This window comes from Vigna angularis, chromosome 6 (genome assembly GCF_016808095.1).
Source record: "Vigna angularis cultivar LongXiaoDou No.4 chromosome 6, ASM1680809v1, whole genome shotgun sequence".
Classification (NCBI taxonomy): Eukaryota; Viridiplantae; Streptophyta; class Magnoliopsida; order Fabales; family Fabaceae; genus Vigna; species Vigna angularis.
The window spans coordinates 7,533,637-7,554,696 of record NC_068975.1 but is presented as its reverse complement, the minus strand read 5'-3'; the positions used below and the strand labels follow the sequence as shown (position 1 = coordinate 7,554,696).

The 21,060-nt window shown below is 35.2% G+C and overlaps 2 protein-coding genes and 2 pseudogenes across 2 annotated transcripts; 3 read left to right on the top strand and 1 right to left on the bottom strand.

Moving 5' to 3' along the window:
- The first annotated feature begins 378 nt into the window (after positions 1-378).
- Positions 379-1,472, top strand: LOC108341338 (G-type lectin S-receptor-like serine/threonine-protein kinase LECRK1; annotated as a pseudogene).
- Positions 1,473-3,976: 2,504 nt separating this feature from the next.
- LOC108341337 (coniferyl alcohol acyltransferase) lies at positions 3,977-7,190 on the bottom strand. Its single transcript, XM_017579037.1, has 2 exons — positions 6,738-7,190; positions 3,977-4,936 (listed from the first exon to the last, which is right to left on the bottom strand). Exons 1-2 carry the CDS (start codon positions 7,188-7,190, stop codon positions 3,977-3,979), a joined length of 1,413 nt encoding a protein of 470 aa, XP_017434526.1.
- A 2,002-nt stretch (positions 7,191-9,192) lies between these two features.
- Positions 9,193-11,243, top strand: LOC108342496 (probable sucrose-phosphate synthase; annotated as a pseudogene).
- Positions 11,244-16,111: 4,868 nt separating this feature from the next.
- LOC108341336 (uncharacterized) lies at positions 16,112-16,744 on the top strand. Its single transcript, XM_017579036.1, has one exon. It carries the CDS (start codon positions 16,112-16,114, stop codon positions 16,742-16,744), a length of 633 nt encoding a protein of 210 aa, XP_017434525.1.
- The last annotated feature ends 4,316 nt before the right edge of the window (positions 16,745-21,060 follow it).

Below are 21,060 nucleotides of genomic sequence, written 5' to 3'. Positions count from 1 at the left end.
ATAAAAGTAAAACATATTATAACGTAGTTTTATAAATCCGTTATAATATGAAATGCGGTGGCAAACTTGTAAATAAATTTAAAACATATTATAACGTAGATTTGTATATCAGTTATAATTTCAAACACGGTGGCAAACTTATAAATAAATTCAAAACATATTATAACGGAGTTATACATATATGTTATAATACATAAGAGGATTAGAAAACTTTGGTAATATATTAAAACTGATTTTAAAAAATATCTCATAATATCTCTCAAAATTTGATTTTTCTATTTTCCTCAACAGTCAGGTTAAAGTGTCGAAGTCTTGGCAAGCCCTAATTTCTCCTCACATTGAATTGATGACGCGATCTTCCCACATTGTTGGCTCTCCATGGTCTTCCCACGCTCTCCATGTCGTCGTCTCGGAGGTGCCGGACAAGTAGTTTGTGTTACCGGAGCTTCCGGTTACATCGCTTCCTGGCTCATCAAGTTTCTTCTCGAATGTGGCTACACCATCAAGGCCACCGTTCGCGACACGAGTATGTTTTTTTTACTTCTGTAATTTTTGTTTTCGTCAGTGATTATTTGTGCTGATGCATTACTATTTGGAAGATTAAAGATTGGGTAATGTGTGATGTGCAGATGATCCCGAAAAGGTAGATCACTTGCTTAGCCTTGATGGTGCAAATGAGAGATTGCATATCGTCAAGGCGAATCTTCTAGAAGAAGGTTCCTTTGACTCTGTCGTTGAAGGTTGTCACGCTATGTTTCACACTGCTTCTCCCTTTTTCAACGATGCCAAAGATCCCCAGGTTTGCTTCTTTTGCGATTTGATTTATGTATTTATTTTTTAATCTGTTTTGGCTGTGTAATATTTTGTTTTTAATTTATCTATTGCAGACTGAGTTGTTGGATCTGGCAATGAAGGGGACTCTGAATGTTCTTAAATCATGTGTGAACTCGCCCACGCTGAAACGCGTCGTTTGAACTTCTTCTATTGCTGCAGTTGCGTTCAGTTTTTGCTTTAATTGTAGAACTGTTTTAGCGGTGGAGATAATGTATTTCCATGAAGAGTGTGAGGCTTCCATCATTCACTGTGACATAAAGCCTCAAAACATCTTGGTGGATGAGTTTTGGACTGCCAAAATATCTGATTTTGGGCTTGCAAAACTTCTCATGCCCAATCAAACCAGAACCATGACAGGGGCAAGAGGAACAAGAGGGTACTTGGCCCCTAAATGGAATAAGAATGGCCCAATATCTTTCAAGACTGATGTTTATAGATACAAAATAATGCTGTTGGAAATTTTATGTTGCAGAAGAAACATCGAAGTTCATGCCCCTGAACTTGAGGCGGTTAGTCTCTACTCCTGGGCTTATAATTGTTTTGTTGCAGGAAAACTCAATAAGCTTTTTCCTTGGGAAGTGGTGGATGACAAAACTGCCGTGGAAAATATGGTTAAAGTGACACTTTGGTGTATCTAAGATGAACCTTTTCTTCGCCCAACAATGAAAAGAGTGTCGTATTGATGTTAGAAGGGGTCACTGACATAGAAATTCCTCCTTGTCCTGCTTCTAATTCTACTTGAATTTTCTCTGTTAAGAAATGTCGCAGTGTTCATGAATCATATGCTTTTCAGTTTATTTGTTTGTGGTTGTCTTACTGTCACTTGTTAGGCTTATTTTATGGTGCTGTTAAGGTAACAAGACAGAAGTTGAACTAGTAATGCATAAGGTTGGGATGGCATTGTTTGATTAATGTAGCCAACTCCAACTAATGGGGTAAGGCTTATCTAATGAAGTTTGGTTTATTTAACATCAGTTTTAAAAAGATATGTGGATACTTATTACAATCATTTATTAGATATTATTTCTTAGCTTACTGTTTCTTATCCATGAATAGGTTGACATTTTGGTTCTCAAATATATTATTGTTGAGAGCAATTATGAGCAAAGAAGTTGAAAATATACACTTTGGTGATGGTTCATGCATCAACAGTGAATGTGGTGTAGTTGGCAACACTCTTCATAAAGAAGAAAATGGCAACATAGAAAAACAATTTCATAGCTGGGAGATGAAAGAAGAACCCGTGTAGGTGATCAAGATCAAGAAAGTTTTTCTATTTATTTATGGAAAAGAAAATCATTTGTTCTAAAAATGGTTTGTTCTTTTAACTCTCTTAATTTAGAACCCCGGGTGTTGTTAAAACATGAATATGATTATAATTTCATTGGAGGTTAATTATAATAATTTTTTTTTAAAAAAAAACATATATTATAATGTACTAAACAATGTACGTTATAATATCTTTCGTGCATATTATAACTGATTTCAGAAACTACGTTATAATATGTTATTATAACGTAAATTTCTGCTACGTTATAAAATGCGCAGACTTATTATATCGCCTAGAATTATATCCCCAGTAACTACATTATAATAGATCATTTTTATACGTTATGAAATGTGATTTTTCCACTAGTGTTGTCATCTTCTTGTTTTCCTATTATTAATATTTTATTTTATTTGTGACCCTTCTTTAACCAAACATGGACAGCACAATTTGCATCAAATTCAAATAACTAAGACAAGAAAACCAAGCTAAACAAAATGGTGGACAAAAATACAATCAATAGTCTTTCTCTTACATACGTAGAATATGTTTGAAAATAATTACACTAAACCAAAAAATTTATTTATTTATTATCATTTTTTAACTAAGACATGACATAAACAACAAACAATGTAATAAAATAATGATTTAATTATTTATCTATTTATTTATTGATTATTATTATTATCAAATTCAAGACCAATGGTCTAAAATGACTTTTATTAATTGAGTTATACCACACTTGTAAAAATGTGCTCTTTCATTAAACATTAATTAGTCAAGATGCATAACTTTATTTATCTTCTACAATTTTCTAGGTCTTACCCTTGCGAAAAAAAATAAAATGAAATATCTTATCGTATTTATTTTGGGTGTTACATGGCTCAAGTTGAGTGAACACGAACCGTTATCTCTTCTCTCCTTTTACTATGTTTATAAACACTTTTAATAATTCTTAAGTGTTCAAACACTATTTGCAAAAAAAAATTCTAGGAGACTTTTCCATCCAAGTGATGTCTAAATGAAAATCTAACTGAAGCTCACATGTGCCTCAACGAAAACCTACAAAGAATACAAAGAGAAAATACAACTATACAATGACTATGAACAAAGAAGAAAATTCCTAGTATTATACTCTTCAATGTAGTCTTTCTCTAGGTGATTCCATGTTTTTCTATTCTCTTAGCCAATGATTATTGTGTGGCTAAATGGTTTCCTTCAAGCTCCCACTAGTTTCCATAGAATATTAGATCCTAATTTATTAGTTCAAGCTCCTAGCATTTGGCTACTTTCTTTAGAAGATTAGTTCGTAATTTATTTCTATAAAATCTCCTTTGAAGAATATTATGAAGAAGAATGTTGATATTATGTGGGAGAATAACCAAGTTTGCATTTGAAAAATTGAAAGATCTTTTAACTAGTGTCCTCATAGTTGTATTTCCTAATTTTTATAAATCCTTTCAAATTGAATGTGATGCCTCTATTATTGGGACTGAGATTGTAATTTTGTAAGAAAATTATACTATTCGCTATTTTATGAGAAATTATAGGAAGATCACATTAAGTATTCAACTTATGATTAATAATTGTGTTATATAGGGAAACACTACCTTTTTTTTGAAAGAATTTGTAATTCTTAGTGATCACGAAACTTTATAAACGTGTAAAAAGCCAAGTGAAGCTTAACTAGGGACCTATCAAGTGTTTTTAGTACGTTGAACAATTCCTTACGTGATTAAGTACAAAGAAGAAAAAAATCAACATAGCAGCTAATGCACGTTTAAATAGATATACTTTAATTGTTACGGTTGAAACTAATTTTCTTGGACACAAAAGTATATTAACAACATATACTTAACAACACCAGATCAATTATTATTGGTTAAGGTAGTCCCAAGTCAAGGGCTTAAACACATGAGCAGCTTCAATCTCTATGATGTCTAAGTGCCTCTTTGCAAGGTGCATGTACACAACCCAATCACCATTCCCCAAAGGACTTGGCATTGGCATAACATAACCAGTTTCACCACCCCAAGGAAAATGGTACGATGCAAACACCGCTTTCCCCCACCCAAAATCCACCTTCTTCTCTGGAAACCTCTGACCGGACGACACTACAAAGGCTGGTCCCTCGTCGGCACGATTACAATAAATTCTGGACACTCCAGGAATCGGCCTCTGAGCCTCCACCCAATCAATTAGTCCTAAGAAGTGCTCCTTTGTGGCGATAGACAAAAACTCGTGAACAGCCTCCACCACATACCCTAACGGCTCCTTCACCAACTCCTCAACTAGTTTCCCTCCAAAGGGTATGGAAAGCACGTTCCCAAAGTAACACTCCATCATCACCACTTCACTCTCTTTGTTACCATTGCCCAGTCTCTTCCTTCCATCAACAACAATGCCCATTTTTATAGTAATCTTTTTACTATCTGTGTTTCTTGAAGCTACACATGCAACCATCTTCCATAAGAAAGCCGAGAAACATTCCAGCTTAGTGCGCGTGACGGCGTGGGACTGCATGTGGCAGAGTTGTTCTTCCGTGATGTAATATATTCGACTGAGGAGAGCGTTAGCGTACGTGACGGAAGCGGGAGGAAGGTCGGAGATGGAGGTGTACATGTGGTGCTGAGAAGGGCGAATGAAACCTAGACGACGAGGGTTGAGGAGAGAGCGACGAAAACATGGATGACAAGAAGTGGCGGCAGGAATGGCGGTGGTGGGATGGGCCATGGCAGCCCATGACACAAGAAACATGTTTGTTGAATATGCATCTGCTATGCGATGGTCAAATGTGCATGCCACTATTATTCCTCCACACTTCAGTGAAGTTGCCTGAAAGGGAAACATTCAGTTATCTTAACTTCAACAGAAAAAATAATATTCATCAATTTATATATATATATATATATATATATATATATATATATATATATATAATTACAATTAAGATTAATGTAAATGAATTCAATCATACTGTTATTAACTTTAAAAAACAGTTCAGAAAATGAAATTATCAAAATTTAAAGTAAACAATTACGCCTTATGTTTGAAAAACATTGTCACAATTTTGAGTTGACAGTATGGTACTTTTGTTGCTTATTTAACGAGGATGGATTTGAGTTGACAACCATAAAGAATGATTCAATATCAAGTAACGCACATCTGAACAAGTGGGGGAGGGGAGAAGAAAATAAAAGAAAAGAAAGGTTATTATGACATGCTAATGCTAATAGTAATTAAAAGTATTACTAGGAATGGTAAAGTGTGTTCGGTCATGCGGGCTATATATAGGCTTGTACGAAAAAATTAGGGTTGATGTAGTATTTTGGCTTATTGGTATACTTAAAGTATGTTCTACGTAACCTGTAATTTGTGCAGGCTAATAACGGGTAAGTTTGCATGTGATTCGTATAGTTCGTAAACTTAGATTTTTAAAATCAATGACCACCGTGATAACATATAATGTATGTTTCTTATAAGCAATTTATTCATTAAATTTTGTTTTAATACATCCAAAAGCAACTCTTTTATTAGTGTTTAATTCATCAAAAAGTAATTATTTGAGTTATGTGTTTTCTTTTGTTTTAGTCTTTCGATAGACTTATATTTAATAAATGTAAATTATATAATAATAAATATAATTTATTTTAAAAAATGAACTTATAAAAATTATTTCATTTACTAATTTAATTAAATAAAAATAAATTTATTAAAATCTTATGCAAGTTGTGGACCGGTTTGTAAATCTACATATCAAATATTTCTGCAAGGTGGGTCAAAAAAAATTTAATCCATATTTTAGATGCAAGACAGACCAATCCAACCTATTTTTAGTGGGTCAAATACTGTCCAGACCAAAACCAGATTACGTAGCACACGTTGTTATCCTTAAGTATGAAAATGTCAATATTTTTAACTATTATTAGCCTATTACGTATCTCTGTTTCCGTTATAGAGAAATGCAATACACAAGCACTAAGATGCCATATACTTCATTAAAGTGTATTAGGATACTAATAGGACTAATCAAAGACTAATTGTGTCCCAAACTTATTGATTAAATGATTGATTACTTTTTAAAGATATTTAATAAGAAACATAAGTAATATTTTCGTACACTTTAAATATTATATTCAATTTATTGTGAAAAATTTATACAACGGTGTTTTTTAAAAGCTTAAATTTAAGGTTAATTAATATCTTTATAGTTAGGTTATTAGTATACATCCAATTTGATCTTATGTTTATTTTTAATTGTGGTAGAAGATGTGAGATTTAAAATCTAAACAAGAAAGTGCAAGTACGGTTAGATCTTTCGTATTAACTAAAAATAAAACAAATTTAAAATATGTGTAAACTTAATTATAATTTGACTAAGATTAATTTAAGCTTAAATTTAATTTTTTAAAATAGTATTAAAGTCATCTAAAATATATCTCAACAAAATATTAATTTTTATCAAATTATTTATTAATTTCTAGTTCTATGTTGGATATATATATATATATATATATATATATATATATATATATATATATATATATATATATATATATAATAAGTAAAAATTTATATTAAATATAATTTTATAGAATATAGTTAAAGTTAATGTGTAACTAAAATGTAGTAGTACCTGGATAGCAATTATACCACCTTTTTTCTTCTTTGGAACAAACTTGCCTTCAATAGATTGGTCTGGATTGTAAAAGTTGAGGTTCTTGAGTTCAACATCTGCCTGAGCTTCAAGAAAATCAACACCACGATTGTTACAGAGAACTTCAGGTTCACCCATGCTGTTGAGGATCACTTCACCTGCAAAGACATAATAAGAGATTAGGGTTTGAGCCAAGGCCTTCTTCAAAGACTCCACCATGGTTCCAAAGCTGATTTTGTTGGTGGCACTATCTTCCATGGTTGTGGATGTGATAATAGGGTTCTTGTAGCAAAAGAATACTCCTACATCCAATGGAGGTAGAAGCAGGTCAAGGTTAGAGAGTGGAAGCCAATGTTCCTGCATTGGTAACACTGCTGCCACCACCTCTTCATTCGTCACACTCACAGAGAAATCTCCATTTTCAGAACACATTTTTTTGTGCTTTTATGAAGGCCTGATGGTGGAGTAGTTTGTTGAGGCAGTGCATTTATATGCACAATAAGGTGGAGATATTTCTCGTACAGATATTTTAAGATAAGATATGATTGGTGGTATAGTTCTATAATTCAGCACAAAGTTTACTATTAACATGTCAATGCTTATTGGTGGGTCCACAGTTTGATGAGGTCATTTATGCACATGATAATAAGGATATATATTTAAGAGTTGAAATTAAAGGATCACATGTGATTGGTGGTATATATATATATATATATATATAAGTCTTGTAAAGTTGGTGAGAAAGTATGTGTGCAATAAAGACTTTTCTAATGGGTGTAACGCTTTGTGGGGAACAATAGATCAATCATTTTTTTTTTAGTAGCACAGTTCCAATTTTAATTTTCCTACATAACATTGTTTTTCATATTTGTCTGCATAACACAGTTTTATTTTAGTTAGAAGACAGTTAACAGAAAGTCAAATTATGACTTTTATTTTGGTAGGTGGTAATTAGAATATCGGAAATCTGAGTTGGTTTTTCATTTTTTTTTCGTTTTTCTGAATTTAATTAAAATAAAGGAGAAGGAAAAAAAAGTTACATGTTTTTGTAAAGAAAACAAAAATATATAAGAAAATAAGACTTACAAATAATTATTTGTACAACCTCACCCTATGTTAATATTTTAGGAGTATCATTGTAATAGATCTTTGTTTATTTAATATGGATCTTCTGAAGTATAAATTGTTGATAAATGTAATGGTTAGTATTTGCAAAGTTATGTATACCATTAACTTTATCTTTATGTAGAAAACAATGTTCCATATACATAATTCATAAAAAAATATTAATAATTTAATTAATAGACCATACACTTTTACATATTCAAAATTTTAGTACCATTCTTTTCTAATAATAAACCACTACTTATTTATTAACATTTAATTTCTAATTTCATAATTTTTACTAGCATCATTTTTAAAAATTTTATTCTCATCTCGTATTGTTTAATAAATACAAATCAAAAACATTATTTAAAAATTATAATTTAACAAAATTCAAACATATAAATAAATATTTTTTCATTACAATTTTTTTTTCAAATCCTTTATTTTAATAAAATTTAAAAAATAAAATAAAAAACCAACTCAGAATTCAGTTTTTCAAAACTGAATTCCGACTGGTAACCATCATGCACCAAAATGAAGGTCAGAATTCAACTCTTCAAAAATCAAATTCCAACCTAAAATAAAAATTGTGCTATGGAGATAAATATGGAGAACAAATATATTATATCGAGAAATTAAAAATGGAACTGTGCTACTGAGAAAAAAAAATCTTAGACCAATCATTATAGAAAATATTCCCGTGCTTTATTTAGATATTAATTTTTATATAAAATAATTTGAACTAGTAAAAATCTATGGTGTTTTAATCACCATGTAATTTCATGATTTGGATTTCATGAATACAGTTATGGAATCCATAGAATAATTATTAACATTGAGTTGCTAAATTTAAAATTTAATCCTTAAAAGAATTCCTAAACCTGATATTAAGTAATCCACTAGGTCAAATGTTTGAATGTTTCAATTTGATTTTCAGTACCTTATTTTTTTTATATATAAAAAACTAAGTTTAAGTAGATAATCACTGGACAAAACCACTTCATTTTCTTTCTCAAATTGCGTGTATATTTTAGTATAGAAGAGTAGGTAGGGTTTGGTTTAAAGTCTCAATTTACTTATCTTCAATTAATAAACTAAAAAATTATTAATAAAAATAAAAAAATTAGAACTAACTTAAATACTATCACTACAATAAAAGCGTGTATTACCGAAGGTTAATTACCGACGGCCTTGAGGCCTTCGATAATGTATTGGTGAAATTAAATACCGAAGGCTTTTGTTCTTCGGTAATATCTTCGATGCTTTAACTTCAAAATTTGAGCATTTATTCTTCAAATTTCCCAAAAGTAGAACAACCTCCCTCCCTTTTGTCGAAACACACTCCTTGACTTAGGGTTGCGACTTTCGTGGCGGTCAGCCGGTTCGATGTTGTGGTTTGATGGCACGAGTTTGGTGGTGTGGACGCTGACGGAGGTTCGTTGTTGGGTGGCGCTCTTCCATTCCCTACTCTCTATTCGAAGCAGTTTTTTGGTTTAAAGCGTGAGGTTGTCGTCCTAAGGCGGTTTGAAGTGGTTATTGTTACGGACGCTAACGGCGGTTCGTTGGTGGCTGGTTTGCGGCTAGGGTTCGGGGGTTTTGGTCCTTGTGAGTGTTGCGACAGGTTCCAAGTCCTCTCTGCTTCTCAGAGAGAGAGGCAGGTTCAGTCCTACTCGCTACTTCGTCGAAGAAGTCATCGGCTTTGATGAGACCGATCTCTACCGCTCATGGGTTCGGGTATGCTCTTTCGCTCTCCCTTTCTTTCTGATTCCGCTCATTCACTTCTTTCCAATGATCTTCTCCTTTTCGTTTTATAGGCTTCATCCACCAGGAGTCCTCAGGAGAGGAACACCAGGTTGGAGAACATGTGCTGGCGGATTTGGAACCTCGCTCGCCAGAAGAAGCAGGTTCGATCATCGACTCTCAATTCTCAATTCTTGATTCTCGATTCTCAATCCCGTCGATTATAATTATTATCAATTATGTGTTGTGATTTTTCTGCTTGATGATGTCTATTGATCGTGCTGTGTGTGTTGTGATGGATTTGAGTAGCTGGAGAGTGAGGCGGCGTAGAGAGTGAACAAGCGCCGCCTCGAGCACGAGCGAGGGCGGAGGGAAGCCACCGCGGATATGTCGGAGGACTTGTCGGAAGGAGAGAAGGGAGATCCGGTCAGTGACGCGTCAGCTCACGGCGATCCCAACAGAGCCAGGCTTCCCAGAATCAGTTCTGGAGATGCCATGGAGACTTGGGCCAACAATCAGAAAGGGAAGAAGCTCTACATTGTACTCGTCAGGTAGGTGTCCTTCACCTCTGTCTTTTTGCTTTTGTTTTTATTGTAATGAATGTGTAATTGAATCGAGCTATGCAGTGCAGAGTGTTTGTTTCTTTATTTTGCTGTGCAGAGTGTAATCTGTGTATTCGCTGATTAGATTAAGCTATGATTGGTTTGATTTCGTTATTTGATTTTAACAAGAAGGGGCATATGTGTGCAGCATTCATGGCCTAATACGAGGTGAGAATATGGAGCTAGGACGTGATTCTGATACCGGTGGTCAGGTAGCGCTTTCATTTTTATTTGTTTTTTAATTTCTTCGAAATGCTGATTTTAATTTATATACAAAATAGACTTATTTAAAACAACTCGTTTCAGCTTTTGACCGAAAGTTTATTCCAACTTTTTTTAGTTTTCTTTTTCTGCCAATGTTCAGGGAAAAACTTATCCAAAAAGGATCTTTGTCTTCCTTTTGTTTTTTCACACTGCCAGTATGTGCAAACTAAAATCTTTCCATCTGTCTTTGTTTCTGCTGAATAGGTTAAGTATGTGGTGGAACTAGCGAGGGCATTGGGGTCTATGCCAGGAGTTTATCGGGTTGATTTGCTAACTAGACAAGTGGCGGCTCCGGATGTAGACTGGAGTTATACGGAGCCAACATAAATGTTGACACCAAGAGACGCGGATGATTATGGAGATGACATGGGAGAGAGTAGTGGTTCTTATATTGTTCGTATTCCATTTGGTCCGAGAGATAAATATATTCCGAAAGAACTTCTCTGGCTATACATTCCTGAATTTGTTGACGGAGCACTTAACCACATTATACAGATGTCCAAATCTCTTGGGGAACAGATTGACAGCGGGCATGCTATCTGGTCAGTCGCCATCCATGGACATTATGCAGATGCAGTTGACTCTGCTCCTCTTTTAGCTGGCGCCTTAAATGTTCCTATGCTTTTTACTGGGCACTCGCTTGGCCGTGATAAGTTGGAACAACTTCTGAAGCAAGGTCGACTATCGAGAGATGAAATAAATGCAACTTACTAGAAATTTATGGTTTATTATGTGTATTTTTCTGGTTGGTATATATATATATATATATATATATATATATATATATATATATATTAGTGCACTGGGTTTTATGATGTTTAGACCGTGACTGGATGTGCTTAGGTGTTTGGAAAACTTATATAAGGATCATCTTTAAACAACATAATGTTGATGCGGAATTAATATATACTTGAATATGTTGGATGAAATATGATGTAGGGAAATGATTATAGCGTTGCATATTCCCTGGTTGTTGTAGTTTTATGAATGGTTTCGAGATTCTTGAAAAGTCATTATGTGTGAATTGATGCTAGGATAGAATTTGTGGTTGTTATGTATGATTGAAAATATATGATTTCTGGAAATATAGTGGAATATTGGAGGAACCGAGATTGATGCTCTATTTCTAACTTTTGACATGTTAATCAAAGTATGATAAACTTGGTTGTAGTGTGAGTATGTTGTATGAAGAAAATTTACTAGCTGTCCTTTTTCTTTCTGGAAATAGAATTAGGAATTTTAGTACATAATAATTAGAGAAGATTAGAGTTTCTATTGGTTGATACTATTATGAAAGTTGGATTTAGGTATGTTTTGCTACTGTTACTTCTCATATTGGTTGAAAAAATATACCTTTGATGTACATTTCCAGCAGTATGGTAATTTTCTCCCAATACCTATGACTTCTACTTACATTTATACTTTATGGTTTGCAGGTGTGTGGCACCTTGATCAAAGTCTGCTTCATCATGCCGCTTGAACTTGGATAGTCTTTATTATTAGTTCTTGTTTACATTTGTTCTTAGAATTTAAATGTTTTTCCTATGTACTGAGATGTAAAAACTTGTAGTGTTGTAGTGTTGTGGCAACAAGTATCTTATGTAAAAGACTACAAACATATTATGCAATATAATTTGATATCTCCTTTTCAATTATCCTTCTCCAATAGAAATATCAGTGGTTAGTTTGACTTGATGTCATGAAAAATTTCATAAACTGCACCACAATGCAGGAGAGTAATAAAAAATCACACGAAATTAGCACCAAAGCAGATCATAAACTACACCATAATTGGTTACTGGACAGCAGAAAATTCGCCCTTCGGAAATTACCGAAGGCTTTTGGCCCTCGGTAATTACCGAAGGCTTTTGGCCCTCGATAATTACCGAAAGCTTTTGGCCCTCGGTAATTACCGAAGGGCAAAAGCCCTCGGTAATTACCGAAGGGCAAAAGCCCTCGGTAAATGTTAGCGACAAGGGATTTACCGAGGTGATGGAATCCTCCTTGACGTAGTCCTCCTTTTGTATTTTTACTTTTCCTAGCTTAGCTCTTAAGGAGCATGGGTTACTATAAATACCCAACTCCTCTCTTGTATTAGCACTTTTGAGAATAATGAGAATTGAGTTTTCTGAATTAGAAACAATTCTCTCTTGAAAGTCAGGCTAGAGAGTCCAAAGACTTCCTCTAGCCACCTTCCAAGCACACTCTCTCCTTTCCATTTTCCATTTTCCATTTTAATCCTGTGCTTCCATTAATGCTCTCCTCCACGACACATTGTTCATTACTTCAAGTCAGCTTCTCGTGCACATCATTCAACCAATCTTCATTCAACACGCATCAGAGGTCATTGCCTCGTCATTTTCTCACGCACTCAACAGAGAACATCTTCATTTCTTCCATTTTTCCACTTCCAAGAAACCTCATCTGCTAGGGTTTCTCCCTCTCAAACGCATCATCATCACAGTAAGCCTCTACTCCCTTTCTATCTTCACAGTTCACCTCTTCATCATTTATAAACATCATTCTCTTCACAGATTCCACATCCTTTTCACTATTTCTTCATTTTCACCGATTGATCTAGCTTTTGGATCGATTAAACACCTCTCCTCACCTTGTTTATCATTTTCCACCGATTAAACACCTTTCTCATCTTTTAAAATCCATTTTCCACCGTTTAAACCTAGATTTAGGGTTTCGTTGTGTTCACTCTCGGTTTCCTTAGATTTCATTCGAGACATTCTTCGATTTTGAGTTCCTCAACGTTCCGCTGCATCCTTCTTCGTCGGAGAAGCTTCGAGGAGTCCGAATCGAGCTTTCATAGCTTCTATCGTCATCTCCTCGAGCGTTCGTCCATCACGAGGGCTCTTTGGCCGTCGATAAGCCTTCGGTAATTACCTTTTACCGACGGTTTTGGGCTGTTTCCGAGGGCTTCTGGCCTTCGGTAATGCCCTTATTTTTTGTAGTATATTTATAATTAATTAAAAATTATTAATATCTAAAATAGTTTTATACTAATAAAAAATTATAATATAATTAAAAACTATATTTTTAGATATTAATAACTATAAAAAATTATTTATTTAGAGATAATTTCTTTAGTAATTCAAAACATTTTTTAGTTATTATTAATCTATTTTAGAAATATCAATAAAAGTAACAAAATTAGAAACTAATGTTTTGGTTTCTAATTGAGGCTTAATTGTTAATCTCTATTATTTTAATTTAGAGACTAATTTTGGATTAACTAAATTTCATAAAATAATAAATTATTCGTCCATATTATAAATCACATGCATATTAATTATTATATTATATAATTTAGGTTATTAAAAAAATTGATAAAGCACTAGTAAAAAAATATCTTTTTAACGCGCTATATACGCCTCGGTTTTACTGAAACCGAAGCGTATAAAAGCGCAATGGCATTTTCGTAGTTTCAAAAAAGTTATATGCCTCGGTTTTAAAGCACTCGAAGCGGAATACGTCTACTACCTCGGTTGGCTTAGAAACCGAAGCATAACGTATACCACGTATCCTCCTGCCGCCCTGCAAACAAGCTGAAATTCAGATTGACAGAGATATTGCCTCGGGCATCTGCAGAACCGAGGCAGAAAGATCAGGCTATCGCCTCGGCTTGGCGTCAACCGAGTCCTATAAATTCAAAATTGCCTCTGTATTTTTAATTTTTTATTATTTTTTTATAGTATAGGCATCGGTTATTCTTTTAACCGAGGCAGCATAGCCTCATATCAGCACTAAACCTTCCAAAACTTTCCATTTCTCTTCTCGCGCAAACTCTCGTCTCTCACTGTGTTCTCCAACCCTTTCGAAACAGGGTTGTCACCGTCACCACTACTATGCCGTTCAGTCGCCACCACGCCTCCGGTGTTCTCGCGCAAGAAGAAGCCTCCCATTCCCGCAACAGCGTCACTACCTCCTGCAACAGCGTCGCTGCCTCCCGCAACAGCGTCACTGCCTCGCCGCCAAGCCTCGCCTTTTTTCACTTTTTTCACTTCAAGATTCAGACGAGCTTTCGTTGCGTCACTCTCTCTTTTCCTCCTCGTGGGTTCATCTCTCTTTGCTCAAATAGTAACCCTAGGGCTCTTCCAATCTTTCGTGGGTTTTCCACAAAATTTGATTTTTTTTATTCTCTACAAAGTGGGCATGGTGGGGAATGACGACGCGGGTCACCTCTCCGCCTCCCGAAAAATGTTCTGGCGGTCGGCGTCGTGGTCATCTTCCCGGACTACCGAAGGTCCTCACAGAGAGAACCGGGTAAGGGTTTTGCGGATTCTGGCAGTGTAGAAGGTCCTCACAGAGAGAACCGACGATTCCCTCCGCCGCCACTTACGCCTCGATCGCAGCAGAATTGTAAGGCACGCTCTTCCTTGTCGCCGCTGCAACCGCTGTCTATCGCTCGGCGGAGTCTTGATGAGTTGCTGAAGGCGGGCTCCGACGACATCGGCGAGTGGCCGCAACCGGCCACCACCCCGGGAGGGAGAGGTAATGGTAGCAATGGTGAAAGGTTGAAACTTGATTTGTCTTCCATAATGGTTTCACTCATGTGTTGAATTGTGTGGGGTTTGTGTGTCCTGTATAATTTAAGGTTGATTTTGTGTACAGGACTTTGTGGCTGCAGGATAGTCCCTCTGAGGACATTACTAGTATCTTGTATGATGTGTTTGACTACTTTGAGGATGTTAGGGAACAAGGTGGGAGGGTGTTTGTGCACTGTTGTCAAGGGGTGTCTCGGTCTACATCTCTGGTGATTGCTTACCTTATGTGGAGGGAGGGACAAAGTTTTCATGATCCATTTCAGTTTGTGAAGGCTACAAGAGGGATTGCTGATCCGAATATGGGGTTCACTTGCCAGTTGTTGCAGTGTCAAAAAAGGGTCCACGCAATCCCTCTTAGTCCTAGCTCTTTGCTAAGGATTTACAAGAATTCTTCACACTCCCCGTATGATCCTTTACATCTTGTTCCCAAAATGTTGATGGATCCTTCGTCAGCTGCATTGGACTCCAAAGGTGTGTTTATTGTGCACATTCCTTCAACAATATATGTTTGGATTGGTAAGAACTGTGAGGCATGGAGAGGGACGCTAGAGCGGCTGTTGGCCAGATTGAAAAAATTAAGAAAAAAAAGTTACTGCCTCGGTTACCTAAAAACCGAGACATAATCCTATTTTTTTTTGACTCGGTTCATAACCGAGGCATAAAACCTACCTTTTTTACCTCGTCTGTATATGCCTCGGTTGTAGAACCGGTGTCTATAAGCAAAAGCAACCGGTGTCATTTCCTCTTTTATTACTAGTGAAGTTCATTATATGGGTGTTGGTTCCTCATTTGCAGATAAAAAGATAGAGAGCAAGCTTGATGCTCTTGTCAATTTGGTGACTCAACTAGCTGGGAATCAGAATCAGAAGTTTGTAACTGTTGCAAGTTTTTGTGGTATTTGCCTTTCTAGTGACCATTACTCAAATGTTTGTCCATCTTTGCAGCAACATTTTGGCCCTAATACCCCTCAAGCTTATGTTGCAAACATTTACAATAATAGGCAGCCGCAACCACAACAATAGCAAAACTATGACCTCTCTAGTAGTAGATACAATATAGGGTGGAGGAATCACCATAATCCGAGATGGTCCAATGCCTGCAGCAGCAACAACAACAACTTCCACCACCAACACCATTCCAGAATATTGTTGGTCCGAGTAGACCGTTTATGCCTCCACCACCAATCCAACAATACCAGAGGCAACAACAGCAGCATGATGTGACTACACCAACCGCTCCTCCTCAACCTTCCACTTCTCAGCCTTCAATGGAGGAGTTAGTCAGGCAGATGACTATGCAGAATATGCAATTCCAGCAAGAGACAAGAGCTTCCATCCAGAGCCTAACCAATCAGATGGGACAGATGACCACACAAGTAAATCAAGCACAGTCCCAAAATTTGGACAGATTTCCTTCTTATACTGTGCAGAATCCTAGAAATGAAAATGTCAGTGCCATCACCCTAAAATTTGGGAAGCAAATTCATATACCCACAATGCCACCTCTGACACCTGCATCTCAGCCTCACACTACTACATCTCAAAGAAAAGAGAACCAAGCAGGTCCAAGCAGGACATTTGAGGCAGGTGAATCTTCTTCCACTTCGGGTGGTTCTTCTTCTTCTTTCGGTGGACTTTCTTATTCTACCACCAACATCACCATTAGTGCATCTCTTAAACATGCAACATCGATCTATCCCTCTTCCATTTCCTCCTAAAGTAATTCAAAGCAAAAATGTGGAAGAGGTGTATAAGGAGATATTTGAAACCTTTAGGAAAGTGGAGGTGAACATACCTCTACTAGATGCCATCAAGTAGATTCCCATATATGCCAAATTCCTAAAGGAGTTATGCACCAATAAGAGGAAGATGAAGGGAAATGAAAGAGTCAGCATGGGTAGAAATGTATCTACACTGATAGGTAAATTTGTACCTCACATTCCTGAAAAAATGCAAAGAACTAGGTGCATTCTGCATCCCTTGCATTATTGGAAATAAAAAATTTGAGAATGCCATGCTTGATTTGGATGCTTCCATAAATGTCATCCCTCTGTCAATCTTTAAATCTCTTTCTCTTAGAACTTTGCTAACTACGGGTGTAGTTATACAGTTAGCAAATAAGAGTGTTGCCCATCCCACTAGTTACGTAGAGGATGTTTTAGTTAGGGTTGAATTGATTGTGACAGAAAAACCCTATGTAGAGCTGTCAAAACGGGCCACTCGGCCCGACCCGACCCGGTCCACCACGGGTTGGTCACTTAATGAGCCAACCCAACCCAGCTGATTTATTAGCGAGCTAGAAAAATTCGAACCCGACCCAACCCATCATAGGTTGGTGGGTAAACAGGTTGGCTCATTGGCTCACTTAATTACAATTTTTTTAAAATTAAAAAAAATTACAAACTTTCTATAATTCAAATCTAAACAAATTTCACTCTCAAATTTCACTCCCAACATGGGTGTTCAATTAATTTTGAAAATAAGGAACTTAAATATTTTTTTCAAGCAAAAAAAAATAACTAAATATTTTTTTATAAAATTAAAATTAAATTTTAATAAAACAAAATTAGGTAGGTGGGTTGGTAGGCCAACCCGGCTCACCACGGGTTCAACCCGCATGAGCCGGGTTTAAATGAGCCGGGTTGAAATCTGACCTGCATAAAAAAAATACAATTTTTTTCAAATCCAACTCGGCTCAAACCCTTGGTCGGCCGGGTTGGCCCACGGGTTGTGACCTATTTTGACAACTCTAACCCTATGTGAGGATTTGAGCCACTTGATGTTCTTATTTGTGTGTGATATATCTCTTAATTTCTTGCACATATAACTCGGCTTGATTCTGATTGATAATTCTTGATTGATATGCATCTTTGGAAGTGATAAAGACAATTTTGTTCTTGAGCCTCTCTAGCCAAATAAGCCTACCCTGTTTTATTCCTTTGATAACCCTTTTGAGCATATGTTTTCCCCTTTTCTTTGTTTTGAAGCTCATACATTAGCCTTAAGTAAAAAACCATGATTCACCTGAACCATAGGGAATTTTAGAGCTTGGGAATTGTTTTGGGAACAAGTGTGGCCTTGCTGGGGATTCTGATGAATTGGCTAGCTGGTTCCTCTTCTTGGTTGTTTCTTAAATAAGTTGTTCATCTTGTTTCTTACAATTGTGTCTGAAAAAAAAAGAGAGAGAGAAGAAAAGAGACAAGACAAGAAAAAAAAGAAAAAAATAGAAAAGGTTAGAAAAATAAAAAACAATTTTGAATAATGGAGTCAAGAAGAGGATTGAATTAGAGGTTTTTGGTGTGATTTGATTGTATTTTCACTTGTTCCCCATTGCTCCTCTATTTCTTTTGGTTGTAGCTTCTCATCCATATTTTGTCCTCCCTTTTGAGATACATTATAGTGCATCTGTGAGGTTTTGTTGCTTTCGATTCACCTCTTGAGTTGAGTGATTATTTTTCCATGTATGGAATTTCTTGGATGATTACTATGAGTATCTGGTTTCTCTGATTCTATGTGTGATGGATACTGTCTATTCCTGTTCTTTTTCCAGATTCCTTGAGGACTGTGTAAATCTTTTTGTTTTCTTGTGTGTCTTTTTGTTTCTGTATGTTGGGGTTGTGTCACTTCCTTGATGTCCTTTGAGTTGTTCCTTGATTTGCGTCTTGATTTTTCCCAGGAGTGCAAAAGACTAAGTGTGGTCTATTTTGATGAATCAATATTTTCTACTATTCACTTAGCTTATTATACTACATTTCATTAGGGAACTGTGATTAATTTTCCAATATTTCCTCAGTTTTGATATTTGGGCTTAATTTGACCAATAATTCTTATTTTAATTAATTTGAATTATCTGAGGCTAATTATTGTCATTATTAACTGCAGGGAAATTTTTGGATTATTATTTTGGGACATTAAAGGGCTACCACATCATTCTCCACTTGCCACATTAGCATTTTTAATTTAATTTCAATTTTAATGTCGTTTTTAAGGCTTTTTGGACAGATTTGACACATTGGGCCATTTTTTGTCATTTTTATGATTAGACCCATTTTGTATTCTGACCTAGGGTTGTGTGCAAAAAGGGGGCAAACCCGAAACATACCTCTCGCTCTCTCATTTACGTTTTCTAAGCTTTGGACAACAAGGGAGAGCTCCCCCAATTTGGGGTTTTAGGGTTTCATTTAAATTTCCATGCACTTTCAATTCAAGTAATTTAGTTTCGATTTTATAATTTTGTTTTCTACTCTTGTTTGCAATTTCGATTCTGCACATTTAATTTTATTCCCATTCTCGCATTGCAAATTCGTTTTAGGGGTCTTTCGATTTTGTTTTCATTTCGTTTGAGCTCATTTTCGTTTCGTTTGGTTGCGTTTCGTTTTTATTTAGGTTTGTTTTCCAGTTTTGAATTGAATCAATTTTACTACATTGAGTTTCACATTGAGTTACCCATTCACTTTCTGCGTTTTTAATTTCGTTTTTATGGCAACTTAATTGTTCTGAGTTGGTGTTAGTAAGGTTGCAAATTTTCCATGAGATTATTGTGCTTAATTGTGATTTTGATTAGGTTCTTAATTGCCCACACAAGGGAAACGATAGCGGTTATTTTCGCTCATAGGCAGCGGTTCTGGAACCGAGGCATATACAGGCGAGGCAAAAAGTCTATCATTTTTACCTCGGTTGTAGACTGAGGCAAAAGGGATAGGATTTTGCCTCGGTTCAAAAGTAACCGAGGCAGTAGGATTTTGCCATTTTTTTTTAAATGACTTTTCGCCTCGGTTCTCTTTTGAACCGAGGTAGTATGTTGGAAAATTCAACAAAAAAAAAATCTAACCAATTTCTTAACATTATTTGCAGCAGAATTATTAAAACATAAAAAAATCTTGTAAAATTAGTAATTTCTTAACATTTTGCACCTATATACTTATTTCATCGTAACATCAAATAATATATATATATATATATATATATATATATATATATATATATATATATATATATATATATATATATATATATATATATATATATCAAATTTCTAAGAATTCATATAAGCAACTATAAAATGTATCACAATTAGCAGAAAACTGTTATCACTTCAAGCAAATTAAATCTTAAAAAGAAAAAATTAATGAAAATAAAATCATAAAAAAAGAAATTACATCATAAACTTATCTCAATATTTTTAGATTTCAAGAAATTTTAATCAATAAAAAAACTTATTAAAAGCAACATGTTAGTAATTCTCTCCACAATAGTATGACATCATCCACCGAATACACAGGAAATTCATTCCAGAGAAGATATTGATCATCATCATCATATCTAGTACAACATTGTTGTTCCACTGGTATTGTTCCATTTCACATTAAAACTATACAAACTATATACGTAAGCAAGCACCAAGAAAATCAGTGATCCAAGTATACAAATCTGCCTCCAAAACAAAAAATTAGCACAATATCATTTCATTTTCCATGTACTGATATGGAAAGAGATGGAACACAACAAAGTGAAATGAATAGATGGAAGGAAAGAAAAAGGTGGTACTTCATGTAATGGAATGGAATCAATTCCTTTCTGTTCCATTTCGTACTGTTTTAGGTAATCCAAACAATGGAACCAAGTATTATCATCCCATTTCATTTCACACTATTTTGCTTCTGTCTATCAATCCATACACACATAGTCTTAGAGCATTTTCACAACCCCTTTTCTTCTTAACAATGGAATCCAACATTCTGGGGTAAAAAGAAGAACAAAAGTTATCAATATATGAGCAAACTGCTAAGTATAAAGGAACGATCAAGTCCAAATTGGAGTTCAAAAGCAAGTTACTTACGGGTAATCCAACAGCTACACTAAGAAGGGCTATTTTATTGGTTCCAACACATAGGTTGACATGGCCATTGAATGTGCAACTTCTGTCTTCACTTGTCCCAAAAGATGAGCCTGTAAAAGGAATTAGCAATCATCACATGTTGGTTGGATTCCAATCATAAGAGTTATCGAGTTAAACTACAAACCTAAAAATTGA